This window comes from Bufo bufo, chromosome 4, assembly GCF_905171765.1.
Source record: "Bufo bufo chromosome 4, aBufBuf1.1, whole genome shotgun sequence".
In the NCBI taxonomy this organism is placed as follows: Eukaryota; Metazoa; Chordata; class Amphibia; order Anura; family Bufonidae; genus Bufo; species Bufo bufo.
This window is the reverse complement of record NC_053392.1, coordinates 154,985,970-155,000,335: the sequence shown is the minus strand read 5'-3', so window position 1 is coordinate 155,000,335 and position 14,366 is coordinate 154,985,970. Positions and strand designations below refer to the sequence as shown.

The 14,366-nt window shown below is 43.3% G+C and overlaps 1 protein-coding gene across 1 annotated transcript in view; it reads right to left on the bottom strand.

Annotated features, from left to right (window-relative positions):
- Window positions 1-389: 389 nt before the first annotated feature.
- PLSCR5 (phospholipid scramblase family member 5) overlaps window positions 390-14,366 on the bottom strand; it is a 142,305-nt gene continuing 128,328 nt past the window's right edge. The window contains exon 7 of the mRNA XM_040429945.1: window positions 390-507. Coding sequence (XP_040285879.1) covers window positions 469-507 — 39 coding nt within the window. The 3' untranslated portion in view covers window positions 390-468. The remainder of the gene's footprint in view (window positions 508-14,366) is intronic.

Here is a 14,366-nt window from a genome sequence, read left to right as displayed (position 1 = left end):
TGTGGACCCATTCATTTTCAATAGGGCCGGAAAAGATGCAGACAGCACACAGTGTGCTGTCCGCATCCGCATTTCCGGTCCGCGGCTTCAGGAAAAAAATAGAACATGTCCTATTCTTGTCTGCAGCAGCGGACAAGAATAGGAATGATCTATTAAGTGCCGGCGATGTGCTGTGTCAGTGTTTTGCGGTCCGCAATTTGTGGACCGCAAAACACTACAGACGTCTGAATGTACCCTAAATGCGACGGTGCAGATTCCTTTAGAGACATACATACACACACACAGACATACATACACTTAGCTTTATATATTAGATTTACTTTATTTACAAACGTCCTTATTGGTACAATATGAACATTTTCTTTCTGTGGCTTCTTCCTATAAGATTATCCTGCATGTTTTCTTTTTTCTATAATTCTTTCATCAGTTCTGTTTCTTTAGCACAATAAGCAGTTCCTTTTAAAATCTTCATATGCTATCGGAAGATTGCTCAAAGTACATCAAGTCCTGAAAAACAATTGCAATATAAAAAAATTGGGGCTGATTTCAAAATATAGCAATGTACCTGCATCAGTCAAACTCTGGTTTAGAATCCTTTATATATCAGGGAGTTACATTAAAGCATTTCCATTCAGGCCATTTTTTGAAATGATATTTTTTATTTCTTTCACATCACTTCCAAGAGCTATAACGTTTGCATTTTTCCATTGACATAGCCTTATGGGGCTTGTTCTCTGTGAGATGAGTTGTACATTTTAATTGCACCATTTAATGTACCATATATTGCTTTTTGAAACTACAAAAATTATTTGCGGGATGAAAAAACGCCCCCTGTGCCACCATTGTTTGGGGTTAGTTTTTACGGTGTTCACTATGCTGTAAAAGTGACAAGACAACCTTAATCTGTGGATCAATATGATTACAGCAATACCACATGTATATACTTTTTCTTATGTTTTAGTACTTTAAAGGGTTTCTGTCACCCCACAAAACTCTTTTTTTTTTTTTTGGATAGTTAGATTCCTTATAGCGCGATATAGGAGAATATAATAGTCTTACTTACTTTCATGCGGCCGATTCTTTATAAAACGAACTTTTATAATATGTAAATGAGGGCTCTACCAGCAAGTAGGGCGTCTACTTGCTGGTAGCCGCAGCAGAAAACCGCCCCCTCGCCGTGTTGATTGACAGGGCCAGCCGTGATCTCCTCCTCCGGCCGGCCCTGTCAGTAATTCAAAAATCGCGCGCCTCTGGTCATTCGGCGCAGGCGCTCTGAGATGAGGAGGCTCGTCTCCTCAGCACTCGCTCAGTGCGCCTGCGCCGATGACGTCTTCTCTTTCGGTGATGTCATCGGCGCAGGCGCACTGAGGGAGTGCTGAGGAGACGAGCCTCCTCATCTCAGAGCGCCTGCGCCGAATGACCAGAGGCGTGCGATTTTTTAATTACTGACAGGGCCGGCCGGAGGAGGAGATCACGGCTGGCCCTGTCAATCAACACGGCGAGGGGGCGGTTTTCTGCTGCGGCTACCAGCAAGTAGACGCCCTACTTGCTGGTAGAGCCCTCATTTACATATTATAAAACTTCGTGTTATAAAGAATCGGCCGTATGAAAGTAAGTAAGACTATTATATTCTCCTATATCGCGCTATGAGGAATCTAACTATCCAAAAAAAAAAAATGAGTTTTGTGGGGTGACAGAAACCCTTTAAACTTTTCTTTAAAAAATTGTGTTGTCATTGCTGACACCCATAACTTTTAATTTTAATTTTTTTTTATCTATGATGGTGTGGGAGGACTCAATTTTTGCTGGGTGAGCTGTAGTTTGTATTGGTTTCATTTTAGGGAGCGTGCAACTTTATAATTTTACCCCATTGGGGAAGGAGATGCCAAAAAAATGACAATTCTGGCACTGGGATTTTTTTTAATGACGTTTACCTTATGGGATAAATAATGCGATATTTTAGCAGATTGGACATTTTTGACATAACAATACCAATTATGTTTGCTTTATTTAAGCTAAATGGGAACATTTTTTTAAATACATTTTTCTAAATTATTTTTGAAATTGATAGCTGACTTGAACTGTTTACCGCAATACAGTACTTCTGTATAGGTGGCATACCATCAGGTGTGGCAGACCTTGCAACTGCTATGGGGCCTGGAAGAAAACACTGCATTTCCATGAAGGTGTCATGTTACTAGTGGAATACTGCTGGAATCCAATGGCAGGGACAAGGCCTAAACACAGGAGGCACCAGTTTTGAACAGGAGGTAGCAGGAATGCTGATGAAGGCAGGGATCCAGACGAGAGGTCAGGGGGAAACCCAGCGAGCGGTTGGCAGGTGTCCAGGAGTAGCAGGGTAAACCGCAAGGAGAAGGAACAAACCAGAGAGCAAGTTCCAGGCGAGAGGACTGCACAAGCAGGAGCTAAAACACAATACTCAAGCAATGAGTAACTGGGCCTGTACGAGATTACAAAGTTGAATTGATTGAGGAAGAGACTCCAACGAGCTTGGCGAGGAGATAAACATTTGGCAGGTCTAACGAATTCCAAATTACGGTTATCAATCAGAACTATTATTTGCTGTGAGGCACCTTGAACATGAAGTCTCCATTCCTTAAAGATGCCATGATAGCTAACAGTTCTTTATTCTCCACAGCATAATTCTTCTCAACAGGGAATAAACGTTGGGAGAAAAAAGCACACGGATGCAATAAACCCTTGTCTCCTGTTCTCTGAGACAGAATAGCCCCTATAGCACAGTCTGAAGAATCTACTTCTACAATGAAGGCGAGTTCTGGGTCGGGATGAACTAATACAGGGGCTGTAGTGAACTTGGACTTTAGGAGACAAAAGGATTTCTGTGCTTGGGGAGAACAGGCAAAAACATTTTTTTTCTTAGTCAACTGTGTAATAGGTGTAATTATTTCTGAGAAATTCTTAAATGGTTTCTATCACTTCGTATGACATAATTAGCTGTCAGACACTAGCGATCTGCTAGTGTCTGCTCTGGCCAACCATCCTACTATAATCACTTGTGGGGCAGCGGTTTTGCTAAAAAACTAACTTTTATAAATATGCTAATGAGCCTCTAGGTGCTATGTGGGCGTCATTAGCACCTAGAGGCTCCGTCTACCTTCATACACAGCCGCCGCCCAGCGCGTCCCTCCAGCCCGCCCATGTCCTCCTCCGTGTGACGCAGCGGACGAGTTCTCGCGCATGCGCAGCTGTATTCGGCGCATTTGAGATCTCAGCTCGGAGCGGTCAGACATTCAATGCGCATGCCCGGCTGTATTCGGCGCATGCGCATTGAATGTCTGACCGCTCCGAGCTGAGATCTCAAATGCGCCGAATACAGCCGCGCACGGCGCATGCGCGAGAACTCGTCCGCTGCGTCACACGGAGGAGGACATGGGCGGGCTGGAGGGACGCGCTGGGCGGCGGCTGTGTATGAAGGTAGACGGAGCCTCTAGGTGCTAATGACGCCCACATAGCACCTAGAGGCTCATTAGCATATTTATAAAAGTTAGTTTTTTAGCAAAACCGCTGCCCCACAAGTGATTATAGTAGGATGGTTGGCCAGAGCAGACACTAGCAGATCGCTAGTGTCTGACAACTAATTATGTCATACGAAGTGATAGAAACCCTTTAATGAAGCGTCTATAAAAATTGGCAAAACTATGAAACGTTGAACATCTTTTATGCTCCAGGGAGTAGGCCAGTCTACTATTGCTTTTATCGTGCTAGAGTCCATGTGTAGACCATGAGGTGTAATTATATAGCCAAGGAATTGGATCTCAGTTTGGTGAAATTCACATTTTTCAATCTTAATGTAAAGTTGATTCTTAGACGTTCCAAACTGAGTCTCACATGCCTCTGATGTTCTTCCATAGAGTTGGAGAATATCAAGATATCGTCCAAATAGATGACTACGAACTGGCCCAGAAGATCTCTGAAGATATCATTGACGAGATGTTGAAAAGTGGCCGGGGCATTGCAAAGACCAAAAGGCATTACAAGATATTCAAAATGTCCGTAACGTGACCTTAAAGCTGTCTTCCATTCATCTCCAGATCTGATACGGACCAGGTTATAGGCGCCTCGCAGGTCTAACATTGTAAAAGTTTTTGCATGTCGCACTCGCTCCAAAAGCTCGGGGATCAATGGTAGAGGATAACAGTTTTTGATTGTAATTTTGTTAAGTTCTCAGTAATCAAGTCCTTCTTCTTAACAAATAATATAGGAGCCCCCACCGGTGAGGAAGATGGGCGGATAAACGCCTTAGCCCGATTTTCTTCTATGTAGTCCTTGAGGGCTTTTAGTTCAGGGCCTGCCAAAGGGTAGATGTTTCAAAAATGTATAGATGCACCAGGAAGCAATTCTATAGGACAATCGTAGGGTCAGTGTGGGGGGAGCTTGTCCGCATTTTGTTTATCGCAAATGTCCGCAAATTCCTTATATACAGAGGGTAACTCTATTACCCTATTATCTTGAGCCGGATTTTCTGAACCTTGTTAAGACTGAGGTGTCTAAAGAACATTCTCCGCTGGGAAGCTTATTTCTTTGGTTTCCCAGTTGATCACATGGTTCTGTGCTTGCAACCGGGGTAGGCCTAGAATAATAGGAAAATGTGAAGAAGAGATCAATAGAAACAATAGGATTTCACGGTGATGGGGTGTTATAATGATTTCAAGTGGTACTGTTTCTTGATCCACTGGCCCTGAGCTCAGTGGAGATCCATCTACGGTCTCCATTACCATGGGTGAGAGTTTTTTCTGAAATTTAACCCCATGCTTTTGAGCAAAAGAAAGGTCCATGAAATTGCCACTAGCCCCGGAGTCCACCATAGCAGAGGTGGATATCCACTGACAGTTAATCAAGAACTTATTGGGAAGGAAGCAATGGGAGTCTTTATTCTATTTCTTAATATGAGGGGCCACTGATGAAATGGAATGGATGATTGCGTTCTCAGCTAATTCTGTTTCCGAAGCAATTTATTCTCCATCTGAAAAGTCAGGATCTGTAATAGCTGCCACCAACCTCCGCGGACAGCTAGGGCAGTCGATAAGGAAATAGTCAGACTTTCCACAGTAAAAGCATAGATTTTCCTGGAGCCTGTGCTCCCTTCGATCAACGCTTTCACGTCTTAGTATGGAATCTACTTGCATAGGCTCACTTCCTGATTCTCTGTAAATCTTTCCTTGGGGTTCCTTGGAAATGGAGACAGGAAAAGAGGGAGACTGCTTAGTATCATAATTCAAGGTAGCCCATTTCTCTTGTCGTTCTTCAGACAGTTGGATATTGATTCGAATGCAATGGTTAATAAAAGCATCCAAACCAAAAGGAGCCTCCGCACGGGAAAGTTAATCTTTTAATGCACTGCATAGTCCTTTCCTAAGAAAATTAATTTTTGCTGCGTCGTTCCAATTGGTTTCAACAGCCCAACTCTTGAACTCCATTGCATACTCTGTGACAGGGCGTCTGCCCTGGTGCAATACTAGTAATGCTGCTTCAGCTGTAGCACCTCGATTGGGGTCATCAAACATTTGACTCATGGCATCAATAAAATCCTCTAAGTGATTTAGCCGGGCGTCTTGAGTCTCAATCAATGGACTAGCCCAGGCAATGGCTTTATGTGTCAGCAGCATAATAATACATACGACTTTAGATCTATCAGTAGGATACTGAGTTGAATTTGCATCAAAGTATAGCCTACATTGATTGAGGAATCCCCGGAATTTTTCGCGGTCTCCGCCAAATCTGAATGGTGGCAACTTAGGGGTCATTGCAGGTACTGCAGCGGGTGGTACAGAAACTCGATTCTCCAAGTGGACTATCCGGTCAGATAATGTCTGCACGGTACCACGTAGCTCTTGAATCGCTTGTCCATAAATGTGGATGTTGTGGGAAGTCTGTCCTTCAGAGGCGTCATATTTATTTTTTAAAGTCTGCATCTCGGTGCGCATATTAGCTGTTGTGGAAATTTTATTATGCGGACATTTTACTTTAGGATGTGTGTGTGTTTTTATAGTTTGTCATCTGTCTCCCTGTGTCTTGGAGAAATGTCTGCTTTTAAGACATGCATATCTGCCTTGTCGGTATACTAGTACCGTATACTGACAATAGCTGTAGCAATGTCTCGCAGATAATTTCAAACCTATGGGAACCAGTAGAATGATCTTTATTAGACACTGATCACCTTTGAGCAGTGTTGAATGCTGACAGGGATGGGGCGTGTGCATTGTCCTAGCCACATTGATTGCCCCACCCTGTCCTTTGACATCACTTCCTGCATGTTATCACTTCCTGTATCCTTGTCTTGGGCCAGCCCCTTTTACACCTTTTGTTAGTAAATAAAAGGTGAGCAGACTGGGAAGCGCGGGGGAGTCTCTCAGGATTTTCAAGGAAGATGGTAACAGATGTGTTTGTCTCTGACTGGGGCTGAGGGGGGAGACTTACCTTTTTCCTTACACAAACTTTGATGCGAGCTAATTACAACTATTAATATTTACCACAACATAGCCATAGCATCAGCAGTTGCTTAATGCAAACTTCTGAACTCCCAGTCCCAGCGGACTCCATTTTAGGCTTGATGCCTAAAATAGTGGAATACTGATGGAATCCAATGGCAGGGGCAAGGCCTAAACACAGGAGGCACCGGAGTCTTGAACAGGAGGTAGCAGGAATGCAGATGAAGGCAGGGATCCAGACGAGAGGTCAGGGGGAAACCCAGCGAGCGGTCGGCAGGTGTCCAGGAGTAGCAGGGTAAACCACAAGGAGAAGGAACAAACCAGAGAGCAAGTTCCAGGCGAGAGGACTGCACAAGCAGGAGCTAAAACACAATACTCAAGCAACGGGTAACAGGCTTGAGAGGTTTATATTTGAAACAGTAAGTAAGATGTCACCCAGCTGAGACACAATCCACCATATTAACTGAGGGAAAACTTAAGGGCAAGACAGTCTGAACTAAACAGACATAACAGGATGATTCCTGACAGAAGGCTTTGCTAGTGAGAGGTTAATGCAAAGAGATTATTTCAGCTTTCATTCTAATCAATAGTAACTGCATAACTTCCTATAAACGGAGCTCTCCCTAGTGGTGGCTGTAGGCAGCTAGTTATGTAATAGAAAGCAAGCAGATTTTAATTTTTGACAGTTCTCTGGTATGAATATATGGACAAATAGGGTGGTCAGAATTAGAGATGAGAGAACCATTTGAGGTTCAGTTCGGTTCAGGTTCGCTGAATTATTGAAAGAGTTTGATTCAGACCCGATCAGCTTGGGACAAACCAAATTGTCTCCAATTGCCCTGGAAATTGGTATATAACACCCTCTAGTTTCCAGGGACTTTTCATTCATTTATTTTAATGAATTTTTGCTTTTTCCCTCCACCCTCCCCAAGGACTTGAACGCAATGACAGCAATAGTATATAATTTCTCAGTGACATTGACATACAAAGCTATGGGTAAAAGCACGTTTGACAGCGTTAACAAACAGCATGTATAAAAACACACTGCACAGTCACATGTTATGTTTATCCAAAGCTTCCAAAAATTGCCCCTTATCGGGGGCAGTTGATGTTTAACCACCTCAGCCCCCAGTGCTTAAACACCCTGAAAGACCAGGCCACTTTTTACACTTCTGACCTACACTACTTTCACCGTTTATTGCTCGGTCATGCAACTTACCACCCAAATGAATTTTACCTCCTTTTCTTCTCACTAATAGAGCTTTCATTTGGTGGTATTTCATTGCTGCTGACATTTTTACTTTTTTTGTTATTAATTGAAATTTAACGATTTTTTTGCAAAAAAATGACATTTTTCACTTTCAGTTGTAAAATTTTGCAAAAAAAACTACATACATATATAAATTTTGCTCTAAATTTTTTGTTCTACATGTCTTTGATAAAAAATGTTTGGGTAAGAAAAAAATGCTTTGGGTAAAAAAAAAATGCTTTGGGTAAAAGTTATAGCGTTTACAAACTATGGTACAAAAATGTGAATTTCCGCTTTTTGAAGCAGCTCTGACTTTCTGAGCACCTGTCATGTTTCCTGAGGTTCTACAATGGCCAGACAGTACAAACACCCCACAAATGACCCCATTTCGGAAAGTACACACCCTAAGGTATTCGCTGATGGGCATAGTGAGTTCATAGAACTTTTTATTTTTTGTCACAAGTTAGCGGAAAATGATGATTTTTTTTTTTTTTTCTTACAAAGTCTCATATTCCACTAACTTGTGACAAAAAATAAAAACTTCTATGAACTCACTATGCCCATCACGAAATACCTTGGGGTCTCTTCTTTCCAAAATGGGGTCACTTGTGGGGTAGTTATACTGCCCTGGCATTCTAGGGGCCCAAATGTGTGGTAAGGAGTTTGAAATCAAATTCTGTAAAAAATGACGAGTGAAATCCGAAAGGTGCTCTTTGGAATATGGGCCCCTTTGCCCACCTAGGCTGCAAAAAAGTGTCACACATCTGGTATCTCCGTACTCGGGAGAAGTTGAGGAATGTGTTTTGGGGTGTCTTTTTACATATACCCATGCTGGGTGAGATAAATATCTTGGTCAAATGCCAACTTTGTATAAAAAAATGGGAAAAGTTGTCTTTTGCCAAGATATTTCTCTCACCCAGCATGGGTATATGTAAAATGACACCCCAAAACACATTCCCCACCTTCTCCTGAGTACGGCGATACCACATGTGTGACACTTTTTTGCAGCCTAGGTGGGCAAAGGGGCCCATATTCCAAAGAGCACCTTTCGGATTTCACTGGTCATTTTTTACAGAATTTGATTTCAAACTCCTTACCACACATTTGGGCCCCTAGAATGCCAGGGCAGTATAACTACCCCACAAGTGACCCCATTTTGGAAAGAAGAGACCCCAAGGTATTCGCTGATGGGCATAGTGAGTTCATGGAAGTTTTTATTTTTTGTCACAAGTTAGTGGAATATGAGACTTTGTATGAAAAAAAAAAAAAAAAAAAATCAGCATTTTCCACTAACTTGTGACAAAAAATAAAAATTTCTAGGAACTCGCCATGCCCCTCACGAAATACCTTGGGGTGTCTTCTTTCCAAAATGGGGTCACTTGTGGGGTAGTTATACTGCCCTGGCATTTTCCAGGGGCCCTAATGTGTGGTAAGTAGGTAAATGACCTGTGAAATCCTAAAGGTGCTCTTTGGAATATGGGCCCCTTTGCCCACCTAGGCTGCAAAAAAGTGTCACACATGTGGTATCGCCGTATTCAGGAGAAGTTGGGGAATGTGTTTTGGGGTGTCATTTTACATATACCCATGCTGGGTGAGAGAAATATCTTGGCAAAAGACAACTTTTCCCATTTTTTTATACAAAGTTGGCATTTGACCAAGATATTTCTCTCACCCAGCATGGGTATATGTAAAATGACACCCCAAAACACATTCCCCAACTTCTCCTGAGTACGGCGATACCAGATGTGTGACACTTTTTTGCAGCCTAGATGCGCAAAGGTGCCCAAAGTCTTTTTAGGAGGGCATTTTTAGACATTTGGATACCAGACTTCTTCTCACGCTTTGGGGCCCCTAGAATGCCAGGGCAGTATAAATACTAGGGCTGTCGAATATAATCGATGCAGCGATGCATCGCGATTCGACCCCCGGCGATTCTGCATCGATGCGGTTGCTTTAAATAATCGATGCATGTTGATGACGTCAGCGTCGCGTCCGCCGTGCAGAGCCGAGTCGGAAAAAAAAGTTTTTTTTCCCGCCTCCCGCTGACGACAGTGACACCCCCCCCCCCCTGTGTCGCACGCGTGAGTCGACTCGTGAGGAGGACTGGAGAGGAGACGGACGTGCAGCGTGCAGCAAGAGCGCTCAGAACTTTCTCCTCGGTCGGCTAACTGTGCTGTGCACAAAAGAAAAAAAACAGGCTGTCTTGCGGGGGGACAGAGGAGGAGGAGACCCAGTGACCCGAGCTAGGCCGCAATCGCCAGTGCCACACAGACAACAGCAGCACGCAGTGACTGCAGCAGCACACAGTAAGTTAGTAAGTTACCCTTCTGCATTTTTTGGGGGGATTTTTATTATTTTTGGGGGGGAGATGATGATCTGCTTCTGCACAATTGCACACTGAGTGTCTGACTGTCTGGCATATCTTTGTATTACTGTGATGCATGTGATCAGTGATCACTCACTAAGACCTCTAACTTAGCTTACAGCATTGCAAAAAGCTGCAAGTCAAATACACTATGTGTATTGAATACACTACAGTCAGTGGCAGCTTTTTGCAATGCTGTAAAGTTAGAGGTCTTAGTGAGTGATCACTGATCACATCATTTACAAAGATATGCCAGACAACACTGTCTGCAACTGTGCAATACTGCTGTTCTTGGGATTGTCATGTGGTTTAAAGCACAACTATTTAACAATATAACATGCCTGCCTGCCTGTTTGGTTACTTAAAAAATAAAACATTTTGACTGTTCTTTGTTCTGTCCCATACATCTTGAACTGGGTATTTTACAATTTTTAATTTTACCCCCCTTTTCACTTTCCAGTTTCGTGATGCAATCAATCAATCAATTGCTATCTTTCTTTTTAGGAGAGGGAGACCAGCCCATCCGTTACCCGGCTCGCAGGACAGGGAGCTAGGCCGCAGCTGCCAGTGCCACACACTCCGAGTCCCTTCATCATCACAGGCAGCAGGAGAGGAGACCCGCAGGTGCCACGTGCCAGCCAGACTCTGCCACCTTGTTGTGACAGGTAGGTGACCATCACACAGATACACCACTCACAGAGACTGCAGCTGGTCACTGCCTGTTACCTTACCGTACCTAAAAAAAAAAAATTGTCACTTGTGTCACCTCACCTGTCCGTTTTTCCTCACTCCTCAGGCTCAGTCCAGTCCACCACAGGCAGGAGGAGAATCACTCCACCACCAGCAGCCAGCAGTGCCACCACCACCACCACCAGCACCACCGTCGTTATCATCGTATCATCATTAATCAGGTAGGAAAACTAATAAACATCATCTTTCACATTATATTAAATAACTATGTCATGAAAGGTTTAATGAGTTTAAGTGACAATCACCAGACCATACCATTGCCATTTAATTAATTATGGTTACGTTTATGACTGTAGGTCTGCTGGTGCTGGTCTAGGTCTATATATCTCTATCTCTAATCCATTGAAATGAATGTTCTGTCCTGACCATTTGTCCACTTGTCCAGTGTGACTGTCTTGTCTTAGTGATGAATGATGATTGTTTGATCACAACTTTATTGATACTTTTTGATTTATGGTTTTGCTCATCACTGCCCCAGCCCCACACATGCTGCAGCTGCACTGCAAGGCAAGTGCATTGTGTGTGGGGCAGTAATGATGAGCAAAACCAAAAAGCATCATATTACAAATACAAACAAGGTAAGTATGAACTTGTGAATTGTGAATCAATCACCAAGACAAGACATTCAAATGATGCATAAAACCAGAATTAATGAAATGGGTGGCACTGGCATTATGTCATTGGGGGGGGGGGGGGATGTTGGCGGGACATGTTGTTGTTGTTGTGTTGTAGCAGCCAGTTTGTGATCTCAAATAATGCCAGTGTACCAGATTGGAGAAGGAGAGAGAGTGCGATATAACGTGACCGGCTGTCGCTGACTCTCTGAGACTGTGACCATTGCAATGCCAATGCATTGACCAATGACCATGACCACCAGTTGAGTTGACCAACCACCGGCGGCAGACGAGATGAGGGGCCAGGGCGCATTTTTTCTTTTACACATGATGAATAATGATAGTTGACACTTGACAGCGACTGCGACTAACTGCGTGTGTGGGGGGTAGAATAATAAATGAGGATTTTACATATCATACAATTACATACATACTAGAAAGAAACGTGTTACTTTTTCTGTTGATCTCGTGGCAGGCTTTAGGCTTAGTCACTCAAATTTTTTATTTTATTTTTTTAAACTGACAGAGTTTGACAACATCATCGTCACGTCAAGACTTGTGTCATCCCTACTCACAAATTCACATAGATGCCTGGCATGCATTGCATTTGCTAGTAAATAAAAATGGCAGAAGTAGAACAAAAGGAACGAGAGATAAAAAATGCACCTAGCTTTTTAAAAGCAAACATCTGGGAACATTTTGGCTTTTATGAAAAAAGTAGGAAGCACGAATTGGACAAGTCATACGCTGTGTGTAAAATCTGTCACACAAAAATTAAATATCTAGGGAATACTACTAATCTGAGAAACCACGTCAGCCGTTTTCACCCAGAAATGCTAAAACCTACCACCACCACCACCACCAAGGAAATGAACCCAGATCAGCCAAGAATTGATGCAATGTTACAGTCAACTTTGCCGCCCAACTCTGAAAAGGTAAAGAGAATAACAAAAGCTGTGGCAGCTTTCATAGCGAAGGACCTGCGCCCTTACTCTGTTGTGGAAAACAGTGGGTTTCGCTACCTTTTGAAGACAATAGAGCCGCGTTACAAGATCCCGTCACGAAGTCACTTTACAGAAAACGTCATACCTGCACTCTACCACGAAACCAAAGCTAAGATAATTGCATCAATGAGCCAAGCAAGTCGAGTCGCAATAACGTGTGATTCCTGGACTTCAGTCACGACAGAGTCTTATGTTACAATAACAGCACATTAAGTTAGTAAGGACTGGCAGATTTTGTCGCATGTACTGCAAACGAGAGCCATTTATGAGTCTCACACGGGTGCTCATCTGGCAGAGCTACTTTCTCATGTTGTGGAAGAATGGCAGCTGTCCGATAAATCTGTAGTGCTTGTGACCGACAACGCGTCAAACATGATAGTTGCAGCTCAAGTTGGAAAATTCCCCCATGTGAAATGCTTCGCCCATACACTGAATCTTGCATCCCAGCGAGCGTTGAAAGTGGCCACTCTCTCTAGGCTTCTTGGCAGAGTACGTCGGATATACACATTCTTTCACCGCAGCACTAGAGCAAGCCACTGTCTAAAAGAGAAACAGAAATGTCTTGGCCTGAAGAATCATAAGCTGATAACTGATGTGGCAACAAGATGGAACAGTGCATACGACATGGTCGAGAGGTTCTTGGAACAACAACCTACAGTCTGTGCCACCTTGCTGTCTCCAGAAGTCAGAAGAGGAGAGTCCGATCTCTGCACTCTAAACGAAACAGATGTGTCAAATGCAGAGGACGCCGTGAGTGCATTAAAGCCAATGAAGGATGCAACCATGCTGATGTCAGAAGAGCGCAATCCAACAGTTTCTCTCATTGCACCTATAAATGCACAACTTCTCCAGAGCATGACAGACACGATGGGAGACACACCCATGATTCATGAGATCAAGAATTCTATTAGAACAGATCTCCAGAAGAGGTACAGCAGTGAGGCCGAGAAGAAGATCCTTCATACAGCCTCTGCACTGGATCCTCGCTTTAAGGGACTGCCTTTCATCCTCACAGATGAAGAAAGATTGGAGATATTTAAAGGAGTCACTGAGGAAGCTGCATCCTTGGAGGTAATTAAATTAATTTGAAGAATTCCATCATGTTTCTTCTTGAAACGACAGTAGCACAAGCACTACCACGCTTCTGAATCTGATGCGGTGCGGGAACTGTACTGTCCGTTTCCTGTGCTTTTTCATCACCCCATCAGAATCAAAGGCATTGACATTTGTGTTTTTACTTATTGTTTTTTTTCCGTTTCTTTTTTGTTCAAACACAGATTACATCAGATGAGAGTGAGAGGACACAAGAGGATCATCAAGTGCCTAGAAGAAAACAAACTCTGGAAGAAGAGGACAGTTCACCCATCGAAGACAACCATTCTCCACCATCTCCTCCCAAAAAGGCCAGATCGCTGCTCGTGAGTTTGCTGGGACAGTCTTTCACTGACACTGAAGGTACAATAGAACCCAAAAAGACCCCCTATGCCAAGGCTGAAGAGGAAATGGAAAACTATTGTAAAGCCCCATCTCTGCCTCTCACTGAGGACCCTTTGAACTGGTGGCGTGAGCATGAGGTCATATTTCCCCTCCTTTCTCGGCTGTCAAAGCAATACTTGTGTATCCCAGGTACAAGCGTGTCTGCAGAGCGGGTTTTCTCCACTGCAGGAGATGTGGTAACTGCAAAAAGAAGCGCCCTCAAACCAGATCATGTAGATCAATTGGTGTTCTTACAGAAAAATCTACATGTTCCCAAATGCTGAGCAGTGTTTTTAATTTTATAGATTTTGTTTATAGCATTGTCTCTGCCACTGAAATTTTTTATTTCTCTGTCTCCCCTGCCAGACTCCCCTTTTCCCTTCCCCTCCCCTTTTCCCCCTTCCCCTTCTCTTTTCCCTTCCCCTCCCCTTTTCCCTT